This window comes from Bison bison, unplaced genomic scaffold, assembly GCF_000754665.1.
Source record: "Bison bison bison isolate TAMUID 2011002044 unplaced genomic scaffold, Bison_UMD1.0 scf7180017864038, whole genome shotgun sequence".
NCBI lineage: Eukaryota > Metazoa > Chordata > Mammalia > Artiodactyla > Bovidae > Bison > Bison bison.
The window spans coordinates 973,282-992,628 of record NW_011494610.1 but is presented as its reverse complement, the minus strand read 5'-3'; the positions used below and the strand labels follow the sequence as shown (position 1 = coordinate 992,628).

Sequence of the window (19,347 nt, the reverse complement as noted above, 5' to 3'; positions counted from 1 at the left end):
GATTTTTTTAATACTGTCTTTTTTTTTTTCTCTAAGAAATGCATAAACAGTAAATATTTTCAAAGCACACCAGAGGGCCTCCTTTGGGAAAAGCAACCCGTGGTAACATAAGAGTTTTCTAGGAAAACAGAAATGACCAAATATGGACTAAGAAGAAGTAGAAAATCTGAGTAGACAGATAAGGATACCAGGAATTCTAATGGTAGGCAAAGCTCTAGCTTCCCTTTAAAGCAGAGTTTCTCAGCACTACGGACATTTGGGGCCGGAGAATTCTGTTATGTGAAGCTCTGCATTGTAGGATGTTTAGCAGCATCCCTGCTCTCTACCTACTTGTTTGGACCGTTTGAGAAGGACCAGGCAGAGGGCATGAGGTTTTAGAAATGTGATTCTCAATATGTGGTCCCAGCACATTTTCAAAATTCTCAAAATGTGGACCAGCAGCATCAGCATCATCTGGGATCTTGTCAGAAATGCAAATTCTTGCCGCTACCACCCCCGCCACCCGCCCCCCGCCGCAACAAACCCCACACATGCTGACTCAGCAACTCTGAGAGAGATGGGGCCACCAGACCTCCAGGTGACTTTGATATGCACTCAAGTTGGAGAGGCAGTGTTCTAGAATAATTTTCCCTGCCTGCCCTCCCTGATAAACCCACACGTGACCTTGGAACGTTGCTAACCTAGGAACATTGCTAACCTAGGAACCTTCTCTCTTGTCTCCCTCTCTATGGTTCTCTTCTTGTCTGTGTGTCTCTCCTTCGGCCTGTGTGTCTGTATTTCTGGCTGCATTTCTGTCCGTGTGTCTTTAAATTCATCTTCTCGCTTGTTCCTCTTGTTCTCTGTCACTCTGCACATCTCTCTCCGGACATCTCTGGCTCTTTCCCGTCTCTCCATCTGTCGCCGTGTCCCTCGCTTTCCTCCTGTCTCCACCTCGCGTGTGGTTTCTCTCTTTCTCTGTTTCGGTCTCGCCCCTGACTGCCGGGTCCAGGCCATCCGTCTGCGGGTGCACCCCCTGTACTTGATGATCCCCGGTACCGTCGGCTGCTCCTACGCCTTCATGCTCCCAGTCTCAACGCCCCCCAACTCAATCGCCTTCGCCTCTGGACACTTGCTGGTCAAAGATATGGTGAGTGCAGGCGTATTCCAGCAGAGGCCCCGAGGAGTGGGCGGACCAGGGGCGGGCAAGGAACCGGGGCAGGACTCCCACTCTCCCCTCCCCCCAATTCCTGAACAGGTCATTCTGAGTGGGACCAGCAAACCCCTGGGAGGGCCCAGCCCCCGACTAGCAAACACTCTGGGATGACTGCTTAGGTGATTTCAGGAAGCGCTGACTTGGCCACTGCTTTCCAAAGTTTGCCTTGGAGATGAGGGCCTTCCCCTCTCTCTGCCCCCCACCTTGTCTTCTGACTTGTTTGGCCAAGCGCTCTGGGCCGGGCAGCATCTCTAGGGGAGATGGAGCAGCGGACCACACCAGAGACATAGGGGTGCACGTCAGTGCCCGGTCACCTGGAGAGGAGACAGAAGCCGAGGACGGTGGTGGGGGATCCCAGCTTTTAGCAAGGCTCTCCTCCAAGCTGAGCCTCTTCCTCCGCCTGCTTCCTACTGCCCTTCCCCCTCCACTGGCCGCCTCGGATGATCGCACCGAGCAGTTCAGGGGCTGCAGACCCTAAACTGGTTCTATAGAGAAGAGGGATCTGCCCGACTAGTTCTTAGCTGATGTAGGGTCTCCAGGGATGGAGACCCCAGCAGGACAAAGGGAGAGAAAACAAGAGTGAGCGGCAGGAAGACAGAGCAGAGAGGCAGCAGGGACCCGGGGAGACAGACATTCATTCATTCGCCGGTTCATTCACTGTACAAGTGTGCTGAGCACGTCCGTGTTCCAGGCGCGGAGGTGGTGCCGGGTAGGGGAGACACACACCTGCCTCCAAGGAGACAGGAAATGCAAAGCAGGGGGGATGTTTAACGATCAAAGCAGGTTGTTTTCAAGTTGTGTGATGCTGGGTGAGCCAACTGCTCTGAGCCTCATTTTCCCCTTCTATAAAATGGGAATAATAATAAGAACAACCCTAAAAGGGTTGCTTTCAGGGTAAATGACATAGCTCTGTGACAACTGCATGGCACAAGGCCTGGCTCCTAGAAACCACTGATCGAAATGGGACGTTATCAGCTCCTCGAGGGTCAGCCTAGGTGTGTAAAGATGGAAGCGTCTTGGGTATCAACCGTCCTGGGTTTGCGCTCCCCCTCCACCTCTCCCCAGGTGTGCCATCTGGCGTGAAAGACTTTCTGACTCTCAGTTTCCCCATCTGTATAATGGGCCTCGAGTAGAACCCTGCCTCACTCTGGGCTCCCTTGCAGGTGCGGACGGGACTCCTGATGAACCTGATGGGCGTCCTGCTGCTCAGCTTGGCCATGAATACTTGGGCACAGACCATCTTCCAGCTGGGCACCTTCCCAGAGTGGGCCGACCTCCACTTAGCCAACGTCACAGCACTGCCATCCAGCTTGGCTAACGGCACATATAGGACCCTCTGAGCCCCTCTCAGGAACTCTCTTTGGGCTGGGCCCTCCCAGGGGTTTCACCATCCTCTGCTGCTGGGACCCCACAGGCTGATCAAGCAATTCTTCTCTGTGATCCAGTACACAGCAAGCAAGGGTGACTTCCAGTGGTCCACTCGGGTCCACAGTCTCGTTATCTAGGATACCTTCTCGTTTCCCACACAGTTCAGGGAGCCACTTCCTCCCAGTTCTGCTGCCTGAGAAACAAGCTCCTTTATCTCTGAGTTGATCTGTGGTTAGGATGCAAGAAAGCCCAGTTTCAGCAACAGTAAGCCAATCTGGAATGGTGTTTGTCTTGAACAGCTGGGGCAGGAGACACCACTAGCATCCCTCATTGATGACGCGAGGTTCATCCAGAGACAGCATCCTGCCTTTAGGGGTCACCTTCCTTCCAGAGGCTGGGGCTGTCGTGTCCCCGTCCAGCTGTTCCAGCTGTTCCCAGCTGGTGTGTGCTCTGCTTGGTGAGGGCCGTTTCTGAACCAGTTGTTTGAATATCGGCTCTGCTGATACCTAGAAGCCAGGGTTATTTTCAGTCCCTGGAGACAGCGAGGGAGAGACAGATGACATCCTGAGGACATGGAGACTGAGCAGAGCCTCTTTGCTGTTTCTCTGGGCTCCCAAGCACCCAAGGGCGAGTTCTAGACCTTTCTACCCAAGCTTTTTCGGATTTTCCTGATTAGTCTGAATCAGTGTGGCCACAGTTCCAGGGTCAGGCCAAGTGTGGGCCGTGTGCCACTAACAGGTGGCCCATGGCTCCTCCAGCCAGGCGCCTCCCACACGGGCCTTCCTGGCTGCTGGCTTCTTCTTGTTCCCAGAGCTGCTCTTTGCCTCCCTGCCCCCATCCCAGGTGGTAAGCATGTGTGATTAGCAAGGGCCACGTTTTCCAGGGGAGAGAGAAAAGTCAAAAGAGAAATCAAGGCCTTGTAAAACATCCAGTGTCTTAGGCAGGGAAACCCCGTAATCCTCTTCTACAAATAAGAATAATGTCCCCTGAGCCGGGGGCTGGTGGGGCCCATCCTGAGGGATGTGCTCCTTCCATGTTTCAAGCGGGAGCATCTAGGTACCCCCACCCCCTAGGAACAGCACAATTTGGATGCAGTCAGCCCAGAAAGCTCACGGCCCCCCTTCCTACGCCTCCGGGGGATGCGGTTCCCCTGAGCAGCCCGGCTGGGGAGCCGCACCCTGGGGACTGCACTTGCTCTTGGAACAGTACGTGTGAGTCATGGGCCTTTCCCTGGGAGCGGCAGGGAGGAGGGAGAGGAGGCTCCCGTCCTTCCTGTAGGGGCGTCCTTCAGGATTTAGTCACAGTTACAGCCCACTGGGATTGGGGGGTGCCCTCCCATAGGAAGGGGTAGGGGAGAAGTTCATTCACAGAGAAACCCAAGGGGCTTATCACCAGATGAATAGTGATTTCAAATACTTCTGATTGAAAAATGCTGTAAAATAAAGAATGTTAATCAACCCTGAGCCTGGAAATCATTTGCCTTGATAGCCATAAAAAAGCTGCAAACCCCACATTCTGGAACTTGGGGTGTCACAGAATTGACCTCATGTCCTTACTGCTCTCCCTTCTCCACTCCACTCCAGCCACACACTCCAGCTCTCCTGCCTCGGGGCCTTTGCGCATGCTCTCCCTGTTGCCTAGAACACTTTGCTCCCAAATATATGCCTGTTTCTTCATTTTATTCAGGTCCCTGCTCAAATGTCACCTCCCCAGAGAGGCTTCCTTCACCATTGGGTCTAAATATCACACCGTTACTTTTTAACCCCTTGCCCTGCTATAGTTTTCTTAGTATTTAGTCAGGATGCTGTATTATTTTCTTTTTTATTAATTTTCTCACCCTCTAGAATATAAACCTATGAGAATGCAACCTTTCTTTTGTTCGGTGCTGTACGTCCAATACTTAGAGCAGTTTCTGGCACATAGTAGGTGCTCAGTAAATATTTGATAAATAAATCTATGCTAGAAATTATGACAAAACCATCTTGCTCTTTGACCCAGGGTTTATTTGGCTTATTTCTTTATTCATTTATTCTTCCATGTATTCATCCAACAGTATTTATTTAGAACCTATTTTATGCTGGTTCACTGTCCCTAGCCACATAGAACTTATCCCAGGAGACAGGCTGTAGACAGGTAAACAAATAAGGCGACTCTGGGTCATAACATGGGCTAAGAAGAAAATGAACTGGCCGGTGTGACAAACCTACTCTGAGGCTCTGTTAGCTGGGGTGGTCAGGGAGGGCTTCTCGGAGGAGGCAGCACTGGACCAAGGCCAGCAGGAGTCAGCCATATGCTCACCCTACTGTTGGAGGAAGGGGGATGGCAAGGGTGATACAGAGTAATTAGAAATACACCAGTAACTCATCTGTAACACACAAGAAATACCCAGAAGTCAAAAGAGACAAAAACATTGCTTACCAGTGGTTACATAACAAATCAGCCCAAAGTTCAGGGCCGAAAAATGCAACACATTCCTGCATTTAGTCAGAGTTCAGCAGGTATGGTTTTATCTCTGCTGTACATGGTGAGGGTGGGGCCGCTCATCTGGGGGTTTTGCTGGAGCTGGAATGCCCATGGTGGCTTGGACACCCCAAGGGTCATGTGGCTTCTCAGGGGCTCAGCCTGGGCTGCTGTACATGACAGCGGACTTCTCAGAAGGCAAAAGCAGAAGCCACAGGGCCCCTTAAGGCCTGGGCTTGGGAGTCCAAAACATCAATTTTAATGCATTCTACTGGCCAAAGCAGGTCACAGGGTATTGTGACTGTGCTGCTAAGTACAGTTATCATCTTGATTTTACACACTTCCATCAGCCTTTTTGGAGAAGGAAATGGCAACCCACTCCAGTATTCTTGCTTGGAGAATCCCACGGACAAAGGAGCCTGGTGGGCTACAGTCCATGGGGTCGCAAAGAGTCGGACACGACTGAGCGACTAACACATACACAAACATTGGTCAAAGCAGGTCACAGGGTTAGCCTGGTTCAATGGGAGGGAAATAACTTCGCTCCTTGATGGGAGGCATGTCACCCACAAACAGGAGAGAAGATGGCTGGCCACCAACTTTGGAAGCCTTCCATCATGGCACTCAAGAGAAAACTGAGTGAAAGATACAAATAGGCCGTTCTGAAAAAGGATGTGAAAGTGGCCAGCAGGTTTCTAAAGAGATGCTCAAATCGCTTGTAATCAGATATGTGCGAGTTAAACCAAGACTCAACAATGCATCCATCAGACTAGCAAAAACTAGAGAAGTAGACAGTGAGTGATGGTGAAATGGGAAGACACAGAAACCCTCATGTTCTGTTGGCAAGACAGCGGACTATCATTGTCATCCTGGCAAGCACCATGGCAGTAATCAGGAAGATCCACCATCGGCATTCCCTGTGGCCCATCTGATTCTTGGGCTTATATCCCAGCAAAATCACCCCTGGATCCCTGAAGAGATAATATAGGAGGATATTTGTGCCAGTGTTGTTTGAGGTACCAAGGAGCTGGAGGCCATCACTGGAGAATGGGGGGTTATTTCACACTGGGGAAACATGGCCACAGGTGGAAGTGAGGAAATGTGGAGTGATAGAGAGGAAATGGACAGATTTCAGCATGTACATCAAATGGAAGAGCAGAGTCATGTGGGCAGAGGAATGGAAACCCTGATGGGAAAAGGAAGGGAGGGGAATAAAAATCATTGAGTCGGAGTTCAGTGAACTGCACTGGACACCTGGCTCCACCCATATCATCTGTATGACCTTAAGCAAATCCTTGTCTGTTTGGACTTTGGTTTCCCCATCTGAGAGATGGGCATCATAGTCAGGGTCTCAAAAAGAGATGGTAAACACATAAAGTAGCTCATATGAGGAGATTTTAGTAGAAGGTCTAGTTGCAAGGTGTGAGCAGATGGTTGCTTATGGAAACCACAAGAAAAAGCACAGACCCTGGTGGTGATGGCAGGTAGGACCAGCCACGGAGAAGCACCTTCCAGCCCTGGGGCTCAAGGACAGATGCTGACCTGGAGCTGGAAACTTTAGTCCAGGGGCATATCCAGTCCTTGGTGACCCCATAGGGAGGTAGCCACCCTGGATCTCCCTCCTCCCCTTTCTCTCCCAGCTCTCCTGGGGCTCCCCAACCCAGCTACATTGGTGGGGGCTCTCCAGAACCAACAAGATGCATATATATGGAAAGAGTTGCAGTTCGAGTCTAAAGGGAGTCAGGGGATGTCAGTCCTTTGTTCTATGCAGGCCTTCAACTGATTAGATGAGGCCCACCACACAAGGTAGAGCAATCTGCTCTATTCAAACTCCATTGGTTTAAATGTAGAATCTCATCTGGAAACACTTTCACAGAAAGACCTGGAATAATATTTGACCAAATATCTGGATACTGTGGCCCAACCAAGTCGACACATAAAATTTACTATCACACCAACAGAAGCCAGAACACAAGGGGATCCTTTGGTGGATCTCATCCAGGTCCTCGATACATTTTTATATTGACTGCATGTTGAAAGGATAATACTTTGGATGTAATAGGTTGAATAAAATATTTTATTAATTTCAGTTTTGTATGACTATTAGAAATCTTTTAATTATGTGTGTGACTCACATCATTTCTCTTGGCTAGCATGGCCAACTTGATAAGAATCTAGCCACCTCTCTACCTTCTCAAGCCAACGGGATGGATGGTGGCAACATACTATACCCGCAAGCTGTAAAACTCAATAACTCTAATATTCTACGGACTTCTGATTATGATTCTAGACCTGAAGACTTACCACTTCCTCTTTCTGTTCTGTCTTATGGCTCTGAATCCTCTACCCAGAAATTCCCCTCAACAAAGTTCATTCTATTTTTGATGATTCAGAGACTCCTTCCGGATATTGTGGGCCTGAACTCAGACTGCTGCTGCTGCTGCTGCTAAATTGCTTCAGTTGTGTCTGACTCTGTGCGACCCCATAGACCGAAGCCCACCAGATTCCCCCGTCCCTGTGATTCTCCAGGCAAGAACACTAGAGTGGGTTGCCATTTCCTTCTCCAATGCATGAAAGTGAAAAGTGAAAGTGAAGTCGCTCAGTTGTGTCTGACTCTTCGCGACCCCGTGGACTGCAGCCTACCAGGCTCCTCTGTCCGTGGGATTTTTCAGGCAAGAGTACTGGAGTGGGGTGCCATTGCCTTCTCCGAACTCAGACTAGCACTTATATAGGCAGAATTGACTGCCTATGTTTGCTGAAAAAAAGCCAAAAACATCTTCTGCCCCTTCCCTACCTTTGCTCCCATCCTCCCAGATTTTATGCATCCACTAGAGGCCCTGGAGAGATGACCAACATGGTTTTTAACCAATCAGCTCTTTGATACCAGTGTGAGAACTAAGCAAATGATGATGTCTTCCCAAGACTCTCCCTTCCAACCACCACAAGGATCTGAAGTTTCCTTTGTGATGAGGCCCAGGCCAGGGCTCTGGTCCAGTGGGCACCGCAGAGGCCTGTACAATCTGATATGAGAAGCCTGGGACTCACTCAGGCCAAGCTGTTAGCCCAGGTTGAAAGGAACAGGCCTGGAAAGTTTATATGTTGTTTACTGGACCCTGTACATACATTATCACATTGAATTCTCAACCCTAAGAAGTAGGAACCAGTATTTTCTTCATAGCAGAATATATTAGAGTTCAGAGAGGGACAGAGCCTTTCCCAAGGTCACACAGCACATTAAGTGGCACAGCTGGCATCTCAGGGCAGGTCTACAGCCTCCAGCCCAGGGCCCCTGCAGCAGAGAAACAGAGAGACAGCTCCCTGCACCGGTCCACTGGGGTTTCCTGCAGAGCCTGTGATCCAGTGGCCCTCATGCGGGCCCACAGACCTACCAAGATTGGCCTGCACATGGTCTTTCATTTTTTAAAAAATGCTAGCTTTTAAGTTGGGGGACTGTCACATAAAAATGGGAATGAGTGGCATCTTTGGAAAAACTAGCCACTCTGGTAATGTTGGGCCTCATTTTCAAGGGGCTTCAACCCTCTGTTCAGGGAGCAGAGTAGAAGCTACACTTTTCGAAGGGTCTCCACGTGGCAGCTCACCACTCGTTCCACCTGGCTCACCCTGCTCCGTACCTGGCAGGTGCCTGCATTTCCTGCTCTTGATCTACTCTGGGTCCCCAGTTCTTGGCAGACTTGACAGTGGCCCAGCTTCCTAGGTTGTGATCCAGGAAGGGTGTTATGCCCTCTGAGGGCTGCAGGTGTCTCATCCCAATTGTGTGACTATGAGAATGTCACTTCCCTCATCTGAGCCGTGGGACGCCCTCCCTCAGGCCTGAGCAGTGACCCAGCCGATGTCCTTAGAAGGGAAATGACAGGGAGTTTGGAATGTCGCCTAGGTGTTCCCCCTGCACCAGTCTGTCCTGCAGGGTGGGGCACTGGGGGCTCAGGAGAGGCCTCCAGAGGCAGATGGTCCTGCTGGCAGTGATGGGCACAGAGACCCTGGGTTGGGTGAGGGGCAGGGGAAGGGTGTCTACTTTCCAGAGAGAGATTGGCTTTCAGAAAGGCCTGGAAGTGTACCTGCAGGGCAGTGACTGCAGTAGAGCCCACACACAGGGAATTCATGTTGAATGCCTGCTCTTGCCAGGGCTGGATGCATCCCAAGGTCAATGTGAATCTTGTGAATTCTTCCCTCCCCACCAGTAGGGCCCAGGGGCTGACCAGGAAATTCTGGAGCAAGACTACTGACTATAAATTGTGGCTCTAGCTATTACTAGCTAAGCAGCTGGGTTGAGAGAGTTAAGTCTCTGGATCAATTTTCTGAACTGAAGAATGGAAATAACAGCATTGTTGGGAGAAGCAATTCTGTGAGCACGAATAGAAGCTACTTAGGAGTATGCCTCACCCTTAGCAAGGGCTCAATAAATGCTAACTGTTCTTATAAGCACTCTCTTTTAAGAGGAGGAAACTGAGACAGAGAGGTGAGGTCACTTGCCCAAGGCCACACAGCTGGGGGGGAGGGTGGTGGCAGCGGGACAGAGCTGTGATTCAAAGCCAGGTCCACGTTGGAATAAAGATAGGAAGGGAGCTGAGAGAGGGTCCAGAGCCACTGATGTTGAAAGAGTCGTAGCAGAGGTCCAGTGGTCTCCTGTGGGTTTCCACCCTCTAAGAGTTAGGGACCAGGCTCCTCTGGGGGCACATACTGTTCAGTGGGAGGGAAAGGAGCAGCTGAGCTGAGATCTATCCCCAGCACCACCACCAAAGAGCTGCATGGCTTCCCTGAGCCTCAGTTTTCTCTTCTGTGAAATGGGACTAATTCTACCTTCCTGATATCAGGTTTAGTAGTGTTGCTTGTAAAAGACCATTTCTCTCCTCCCACACCTTCCACCAGCTCCTGCCGGCCAGAAGAGGATGAGGCAGCTTGCCCAACCCCCTGGGAGGTGGACCCAGGCAGGGCGGGACAAGGCCCTCAGGAGCACTTGATTAAGGGCAGAAAAGCAGAAGTGACAGGGTTTCCCAAGTCCTGGAGGACGCAATTCCCCCCCACTTCCCCTCCACCTGCCATCGCTGCCTGAGCCCGCCTGCCCACATCTGCTGCTGTTCAGGAAGCATGAGGCCCCCCGGGGGAACGCTTGAACACCTCGTCAGGACCGGGTAGGTCTGGGGACTTTGGACACTGGGGGCCACAGCCAAGAAAACAGTCAACGAGCCTGATGGGTATGAGCCTAGGTCTCAAGGTCTGCCGTTCCCTGGCAGTGTGAGCTCGGGAAATCTTCACCTCCATGAGCCTCACTTTTCTAAGCTGTGAAATGGGAGTAATAATAATGTCTGTGAGACTGTCATGAGAACTGAATGAGAAAATGCATGCTTACTGCTTGCCATCGTGCTTGGCTCAGAGTAAACACCCAGTGAATGGCAGCTGATTCCTTATCCTTTACAATAGTCAATGCACACCGTAGTACACAATATGACTTAGAACCGGTTTTCCGTTCCAATATCATTTAAATTATTAGCTATCATTTTAACAGCTACCATGTTCTGAATATGAATTATACAATAGAAAGCTTAATCCCAAATTAAAATGCCATCGGGGGCTGGGAAGACCGTAATTCATCATCTCTAACCTCAAGTGGGTCCTCAACGCTGCCCAGCATGTATATAACTTCTCTAGTCCATTTACTCGCTGACTCTCCTGGATAAATATTTTACACCTTCTTGTCCATCTTCAAACTTCCATCATCTCTTCCAGCATTCTCACCCTCAATGCTGATCTGGCTTCCTGCTACCCTGAACAAACAGAAACAAACATGTAACAGTCTACAAATACTTACGGAGCGCCCACTATACACCAGACACTATTCTAGGTACTTGGTGTATATCAGTGATCAAAAGAGACCAAGTCCCTATATTGGTGAAATTGATGCTCTCATGATAGATCATGGCTGACATGGTACTTGCTATGTGCCAGACACAAAATGACCCTGTGAGGTACCACTTAGGTTGTACCATTTTACAGATGAGAAAACTAAGGCATGTAGAAGTTAAGAAACTTATCCAAGGTCACACAGATGGTGAGCGGTGAAGTGGGGATTTGAACCCAAGCAGTCTGGAGGTCACACACTTAACTATTGCTCTGTTCTGTGTGGATCAGATGATGCTGATACATATGCACCTACACCTTGCCTGTCCATTCATCATCACCTGTACCCATGTTCTCTGCCATCCTACCTACTACTGAGGATGAAAGGCCCCTGCTCCTTTCTAAGACCAGCCCTAGCTTCCATGTCCTGCCACCCACTGAAGGATATTACTCCAGGGATCTGCCCCTTCATCACTGTCTCCACTCTTGATTGGATCCTCCATCTGCCAACATGCTAGACTTTCTCTAACTTAAATGAACTTGGTCCCACATCAGCTACTATAGCATTTCTCAGCACCTTTACTGCACAAATGACCTGAAACCGCCGTCTGCACTTATGTCTCATGTTCTTCTCGGTCCAGTCTTCAAGCTGCCCTTGTCCACATCACCAGTGACCTCCAGGTGCTAAATCCAATGGTCATTGCTCAGTCCTCATCTTTCTTGACCAACCAGCAGCACTTGGCACATTGGATCACCCCCTTCTTCTTGAAACACTCACTGACTTGGCTTCCCAAGCCCCACTTGACCTGGTTCTCAGTCTTCTTTGCTCTCATCTCTTCCTCACCTCCCAGCCCATGAACTCTGGAGTGGCACGAGGGTCTGTCCTCGGCGCTCTCTCCTTCCTGGCTACACACAGTCTTAAAGAATTTCATCTTCCCCATCTTTAAAGACCATCTATCAGTCCATGACTCCCAACTTTCTATCTCCCGCCTGGTCTCTCCTCTGAATTCCAGACTGTGTTTTCAATCACACATGGCAGTTCCGCCAAATGGCTGAATCAGTGTCTCAGTTTCCCCTCTGCCCCCTCCACTCAAGCCTGTTTCAATTACAGGTTTCCCGTCTCAGGAAACATCACCTCAGGGCTTTCAGCTGATCAGACACAGATCTCCCTGCCATGCTGACTCCCCCGTTCTTTCTCTCCCACCCACAGCCAATCAGTCTGCCAGTCCTGTTGGTTCTTCCAACAAAACGTATCCAGAACCCGGCTCTCCTTACTATTCCTCTGTTATCACGCTTCAGAGGAAGCTCTATGAGGTCAGAAATTCTCTTCTGTTTTATTCATTCCTGTTTCTCCAATGAGTAGCACATAGTAACTGCTTAACAAATGTTTGTCAAATGAATAAATAAGAGTATAATAGAGGAGAAATTTTCCTCAGATCAGCTGGTCCACTCTCCCCATCCTCTAAATTATAGAGGAGACACTGAAGTCTATAAAGAAGGAATGTCTGGGGTCACACAGTGAGCTGACCAAAACTATGACATCAAGTGAAATAGCACCTCTCCCTGGGACTCCCTTGATGGCTCAGATGGTAAAGAATCTGCCTGCAATGTGGGAGACCTGGGTTCGATCCCTGAGTCAAGAAGATCCCCTGGAGAAGGGAATGGCTACCCACTTCAGTATTCTTGCCTGGAGAACTCCATAGACAGAGGAGCCTGGTGGGGCTATATACTCCATGGGGTTGCAAAGAACTGGACACGACTGAGTGACTAACACACCCAGATTCTCTCCCTATTTCTCTCTTGTGCATTTTCCCTTTTATCTGTGCTTCTCTCCCCATGACTCTTTCATTCCCCTGCACCAGTTGCCCTCACAAGACATAAACAGCCCAGATACACATCCTCAGTAATCTGGGTTCTTTTCCTGATAACTCAGTGAGAATAGTCCTGGGGAAGGCTCTGATTGGCTCAGCTTGGGTCATGTGGGTTTGGGGTGGGTTACTCTGATTGGCCCACCAGTTGGGAGGTGTGCCCACCTCTGTAGCTAAGGCGGTGGAGCCTGTTAACAGTTGAAGAGTTTTTAAGACAAGGACCCCTGGGGAAACAGGCAACCCTCCAACCCTCCTGATAGAGGTTCCCCCGACTTACCTTTATGCAGGTGGAGATATTGGTACCTGGGGCTCCGCAAGGCCCTTGCCCTGCTGCAGGCCACCTGGATTACCTACTCCCAGCCCGTCCCAGCCAGTTGTGGCCAGCTGCTGACCCAGATCCTCCTGTGTGGTTCCCTGGCTCTTGCTGCCGCGAGTCTGACCTACTGCTGGCTGGCGTCCTCGCTGCTTTATCCTCTCGGGCCCTCGGCCGTGGTGGCCACTGTCTGCGGCCTCCTGGCCTTCCTGGGGCTGGTCCTGGTGCCCCCCGCCCGCTGCCTGTTTGCGCTCAGTGTGCCCACGCTGGGCACAGAGCAGGGCCGCCGGCTTCTCCTGTCCTGGAGCACCGCCACCCTGACCATCGCCGTGGTGCCCAACATCCTGGCCAACCTGCGTGCCACTGGGCAGGTGCTGAGGTGCGTCACGGAGGGCTCCTTGGAGAGTCTGCTCAACACCACTCACTGGCTGCAGACAGCATCCCAGGCCCTGAACCCTGACGGCCAGGCGGGCAGCCAAGGCCTGACGCTCCAGGCCCAGGGCGACAGTGCTGCTGCCTTCCGGCTCCACGTGCTCAGGGTCACCCAGCAGGTCCTGGAGGACTTCTCTGGCCTGGAGTCCTCGGCCCGGGTGGTAGCACTGGGGACCCAGAGGGTGGTCACTGGGCTCTTTATGCTGGGCCTCCTGCTGGACTCGGCCTGGTACCTCTACCGCTACCTGACCGACCTGCGGTTTGATAACATCTATGCCACCCGGCAGCTGACTCAGCGGCTGGCAGAGGTCGGGGCCACCCACCTGACGGCCTCCCCTCCAGCCTGGCTGCTCTGGGCAGCCCAGCCGAGGCTGTCCCAGGCGGAACTGCTGAGTTGTCTGGTGAGGCTGGGGCTGTTCACCCTGCTCCTGATGGCCATGGCGGTGACGGTGGCCATGGATTACGTGGCCTTCCTCCTGGCGCAGGCAGCCGTGGACTGGGCTCGGGAGCTGCCTGCTGTGCCCGTCACGCTCACCATCAAATACAATGTAAGTGTTGTGACCGGAAGGTTTGAACAGAGTCATTTCCTTGAGGGAAACGATTGCTGCTGTTGTTTAGTCGTTCAGTCGTGTCGGACTGTTTGCGACCCTGTGGATTGTAGCACCCACCCCCAGGCTCCTCTGTCTATGGGATTCTCCAGGCAAGAATACTGGAGTGGGTTGCCATTTCCTTCTCCAGGGGATCTTCCTGACCCAGGGATTGAACCTGCATCTCCTGCATTGCACACAGACTCTTTACCATCTGAGCCATCAGGGAAGCCTAAGGGAAAGGATAGGGTTTGTTAAACCCTTGACTCATAATGGAATTTTACTTGCCCGCAGGTCTTTGTCCTTGGGTAAGCATGAGATCCAGAGGCTTTGGCAGATGAACGCGTTTAATTCTCAGGACAGACTAAAGCAGTGGGTTCTGTTTTTACCCCTATCACTCTGGATACTGATACCCAGAGACATTCACAATAACTTGCCCCCCAGAGTCACTCCTCACATGTGACAGCATGTCCCAGCCTCATTTTTCTCATGTGTACAAACTGGATCAGTCCTCCTCACCCTACAAGATTACCATGAGCCTTAAAAAGTGGTGGTCTCTGCAAGTATCTAGTAGGCTCCATGCCACATAGGAGATGTTTAATAAATAGTGGCTATTATTAATAGCTCACATCTATAGATAATAGACTAGAGGTGACCTTACCAATGGTCAAGATCAGGAGTCCACCAACAATAGCCACAGGCCAATTCTGCCAGCTTGCTGTGTTTGTAAATTGAGTTTTATTGGACTCAAATTAGCCATGTACATGTATTGTCTATGCCTGCTCTACGAAGTTGAGTATCTGCAAGAGGGATTGTATGACCTGCCAAGCCTGAAATATTTACTATTTTAATAGTGATATATAAAATACCATCTATTTACTATTGGAAAAATTTACTATCTCATCTAGTTTTGTGATTTTTAACCTTCTTTGGCCACAATCCTTTTCTTTTTAATGGTAAGATCTCACACAGAAGTCCATTGTGTAAAACATGCCAAAGTATCAGACTCTGAGCTAAGAATATTCATAGTTAATATTTACTGAGTACTTATTCTGCATGGGTTTCCCAGGTGGCACTCGTGGTAAAGAACCCACTTGCCAATGCAGGAAACATAAGAGATGTGAGTTTGTTCCCTGGGTCGGGAAGATCCCCTGGAGGAGGGCACAGCAACCCACTCCAGTATTCTTGCCTGGAAAATTCCATGGACAGAGGATTCTGGTGGGCTACAGTCCACAGGGTCGCAAAAGAATCAGACATGACTGAGCATGCACATACGTATTAATAGAAGCAGGACATTGGGACCCACCCTAGCTGGGACCGATCCCTCGATGGGCTGCATGTAACTCTCAATGTGACCTTAGGTTCCCATCTTTTAAATGAGGCTCTTGATAGAATCAACCTCATACAACTGTGTTTATTTGATGGATTAGAATGTCTGAAGTATTCACTAAAGGCTCAGAGGAGAGAAAAATGCCTGTAGGCATGAATTGGCTTTCTCTAAAGCATTCTCTGCAGAGTAATAATAATAAAAAATAGCATTTGGCCGGTGCTTTTCATTCAGCAAAAAGCCTGTGTCTGATTCCTGATCTCATTCGGCCCTCCTCAAGCTCAGGAAGTAGGGGTTACTTCCGCGCCCACTTTGCAGACATGCGGGCAGGGAAAGTTGGACCCATCCAGCCCAGAAGCATCTGTTTGTGGAGGAGGGGATGGCCGGGGTGTCTGCTGACTTGACCTTTCCCTCCTTTCTGAAGGCTGCGTACACCATCCTGGGCTTCCTCCCCTTCCTCTTCAACCGGCCACCTCTGGAGAACCCCTACCTCTCTGCCCACAACTCCTTCCAGTGGGAGCTGCGCTTCACTGCCCCAGGCTGCCCGCTGCTGCCCGCCCGGCGCCCGCACACAGCGGCGCCCCTGGCTGCAGGCGCCCTGCAGCTCGCGGCTTGCTCCACGGTCCTCCTGGAGACCTACGCCCGCCGCTTGCGGCACAGCATCGCCGCCTCCTTCTTCAGGACCCAGGAGGCCAAGAGGGTCCGCCACCTTCATGCCCGCCTCCAGCGAAGATATGACAGGCACCGAGGCCAGCCGGCGCAGCCGCAAGACGCTTCCTCCTGCTCCTGACCCCCAGGCCGGGCAGCTAGAGCTCAGCACAGGTAGACAGACCTGCTGGGCGCCTGGAAGGACACGGAGCAGTGAGACTGAGGGGAAAGAGCTTTGGCGTCCCCCAGACCTGAGTTGTAACCTTGGGCCCTCTGCTGCCTCCCTGTGTAACCTTGGGTAGATTGCTTCCCCTCGCTGAGCCTTGGTTTCTGAAACTGAATAAGGACTGCATAGCAACAATTAATGTGACCTGCTTTGCACATGGAAATGTAGTAAGGATGGAATGAGACGGTGGGCAGCAAAGGCCTGGATAAACAGAAAAGGATAATGCACAGTGTGGACAAGCTTCCTCTGGGCAAGTCAGGGGGCATCCGTCCAGGTTGCTGTCCCCCGTAGTTGGAGACTTTGCACCCTGATTATGTCTGAAATGCCCCTGAAACTTATCTGTATGTTCCTGAATCCTCTGGACTTATTTATAGTCATTAAAATTTTCTCAGTTTTATAAATACATTGTATTTATTAAACTCTAAATTAGATTGTTATTCCTTTCCTTCCAGTTCCTTCGGGGGTTTCCAACCTAGGGTTGCCAAGTTTTGCAAATAAATGTACAGGATACCTGGTTCAATTTGAATTTTGGATAAACACCAAAACAGGTTTTGTATAAGTACATCCTGAAGATACTTACATGAGACCCATATTTGTTGTTTATCTGAAATTCAAATTGATGGGTAATTGTAGTTCATGGCCACTTCATCCCTATCGAAATTATAATACCGTCGCAACTACTTACCCTGTGGGCTTGGTACTCCCTGTCTTTCCCTCTAGGTTATTTTCTGCCCTTCTCTCACCTGCTGTCTTTCCCAGGCATCTGACCTTTAGTGATTCTGTCATTCCCTTGACCTCTGACCTCTGGTTGGGCTCAGCCAACAGCATGTGCTGGCAGGAGGTCTAACGTGGGAGCGGGGAGAGAGGTCAGGATGTTAGTCCGGGAGACCTCCTGGCAGAGGCCCATGTTCCCGCTCTGGGTGACCCCTGTCCCGTGGCTGCAGTTCCTGTGGTGTTCCCAGAGGTACCAGTCTACCAGGTACAGGTCTGTGGGGGCGTCCCCATCCTTCCCTTCACCAAGTCCCCGCCTCTCTGTGTCTTCATTAAACTCTCCTAAGTTATCCCTTTGAGATCTCTTTCCTGCCTGGGTTACAAATTCTTAACCGAGTCAGGCTCGCCCTCGCTTGTATGGGCTTAAGCTCCCCAGAGGCTGGCTTGCACCTCAGGGTGATGCTCTTGCTATTCCCACATCCTGGAACACTTTTCCTTCAAACACGACCGGCTTCTTTGCATCACTGGGACATTAGCTCAAATATCACCTCCTCAGAGAAGCCTTCCCTGACTATTCTACCTAAAACTGTCCCATCCCACCTATCACAGGAGTTCTCCTCTATCACAGGAGTCAGCAAGCTCCAATCTGTGGGCCAGATCAGGCTTGTTTCCATGAATAGGTTTTCTTGGACTTTTGATACACTTATTTAAGTAGTCTCTGACTTCCTTTGCTATAATGGGAAATATGAGTAGTTCAGACATGGTGTAGGAAATCTGAAATATTTATCATCTGGCTCTTTAAATAAAATGGTTGCTGACCCCTAATCTTTCATATCAAATTGTTCCATCATCTTTATACATAACTCTACCAATATCCTTTATTGTCTTACATATGCATTTGTATATTTAGCTCTCTCCTTTGTTTGTTTACTTGCTGGTGTGTTTCATGACATGCCCACAAGCATGCAAACTCCATGCTATCTGTCTGGTCTTCCACAGTTTTCCTAGCATCTCAAGCAGAAGCTGAGCAAGGGCTCAGTAATGATTACCTAAACAGCCAGATACCTGGTGGTAGAATGTTTTAAAATACTTGCTTATTCACTTATTTGGCTGCACTGGGTCTTAGGTGCATGCGGGATCTTTAGTTGAGGTATGTGGGAGCTAGTTCCCTGCAGCGATCGAAGCTGGGCCACCCGCCTTGGGAGCTCGGAGTCTTAGCCACTGGACCACCAGGGAAGTCCCAGGAGGTAGAATTGCATTCTCTCTGGTCTCAGCTCCTTCCTGAAGATCTGGGGCTTGCAGGAGGGGATGGTCAGGCTCTGGAAGCAGGCTGAGTTTGTGGCCAAAGGGGAAGATGCTAAGCAGTAAGAGCACATCCCAAGCCAAGTGTTTCCACTTGAACAGCCAGTATGTTTGGGAGAACCGCCTCAGACTCCAGCCATCAGCTTTGCATGCCAAGGCCAGCTCCCTCAGGACCAAGCATGTGGTAGACAGAATAACGCCCCCCAAAGCGGTCCATGCCCTAATCCTCAAAACTTGTGAGTATGTTACCTGACATGGCCAAAGGGGTTTTGCAGATGTGACTGTCAAGGGTCTTGAAATGGGGAGATTATCCTGAAATATCATGTGCAGGGGAAGGCAATGTCATCACAATGTCCTCATAAGAGGGAGAAGGAAGGAGAGAGTCGAAAAGAGGGGACATGATGACCAGAGCAGAGGTTTGGGTGATTTTGTTGTGAGGAAGGAGCCGTGAACCAAGGAGTGTGGGCAGCCTCTGGTCCCAAGCTGGCAGAGTAGGAGAAAGCAGGGCTGTGGGGTCCCCAGGGCCAAGCACTCCTCTCTCCCATGATGCCCTCTGCTCCCCTCCAAATTCTGGCTAGAGTGGATCTGGGGGGCACATAAATCCTGATTAAGTATCATAAAGCCGTGAGTTGTCTTTTGTTGTTGTTTATAACAATAGCAATTTAAAAAACAAAATAGGAGTTTGCAATCTTTTCATCATCACTCCTAAACATCGAAAAAAAGTTTTCTGAGTCAGTTTCTAGGTCTTCCTTTGTGTGCAATCTGAGTAATGGGTAGATAAGGTCACGTACACACTCCTGTATTCAAAGTGGATAACCAACCAGAACCCATTGTATAGAACGTGGAACTCTATTCAATGTTATGTGCTAATCTGGATGGGAGTTGGGTGTGGTTACATGTATATGCCTGACTTCAAAGCTGGCTTAAAACTCAACATTCCAAAAACTAAGATCATGGCATCCCCTTATAGCAAATAGATGGAAAAACAATGGAAACAGTGACAGACTTTATTTTCTTGGGCTCCAAATCACTGCAGATGATGACTGCAGCCATGAAA

At 50.1% G+C, this 19,347-nt stretch overlaps 2 protein-coding genes across 3 annotated transcripts in view; both read left to right on the top strand.

Annotated features, from left to right (window-relative positions):
* Positions 1-4,018, top strand: part of SLC13A3 (solute carrier family 13 (sodium-dependent dicarboxylate transporter), member 3) — an 86,162-nt gene extending 82,144 nt beyond the window's left edge. For both annotated transcript variants that reach the window (XM_010835053.1, XM_010835052.1), the window contains 2 exons: positions 989-1,126; positions 2,356-4,018. In XM_010835053.1, coding sequence (XP_010833355.1) covers positions 989-1,126; positions 2,356-2,510 — 293 coding nt within the window. In that variant the 3' untranslated portion in view covers positions 2,511-4,018. The remainder of the gene's footprint in view (positions 1-988; positions 1,127-2,355) is intronic.
* Positions 4,019-10,053: 6,035 nt separating this feature from the next.
* On the top strand, positions 10,054-16,675 carry OCSTAMP (osteoclast stimulatory transmembrane protein). Its single transcript, XM_010835051.1, has 3 exons — positions 10,054-10,170; positions 13,032-14,037; positions 15,828-16,675. The coding sequence occupies exons 1-3, from the start codon at positions 10,127-10,129 to the stop codon at positions 16,191-16,193; spliced, it is 1,416 nt and encodes a 471-aa protein (XP_010833353.1). The 5' UTR covers positions 10,054-10,126; the 3' UTR covers positions 16,194-16,675.
* The last annotated feature ends 2,672 nt before the right edge of the window (positions 16,676-19,347 follow it).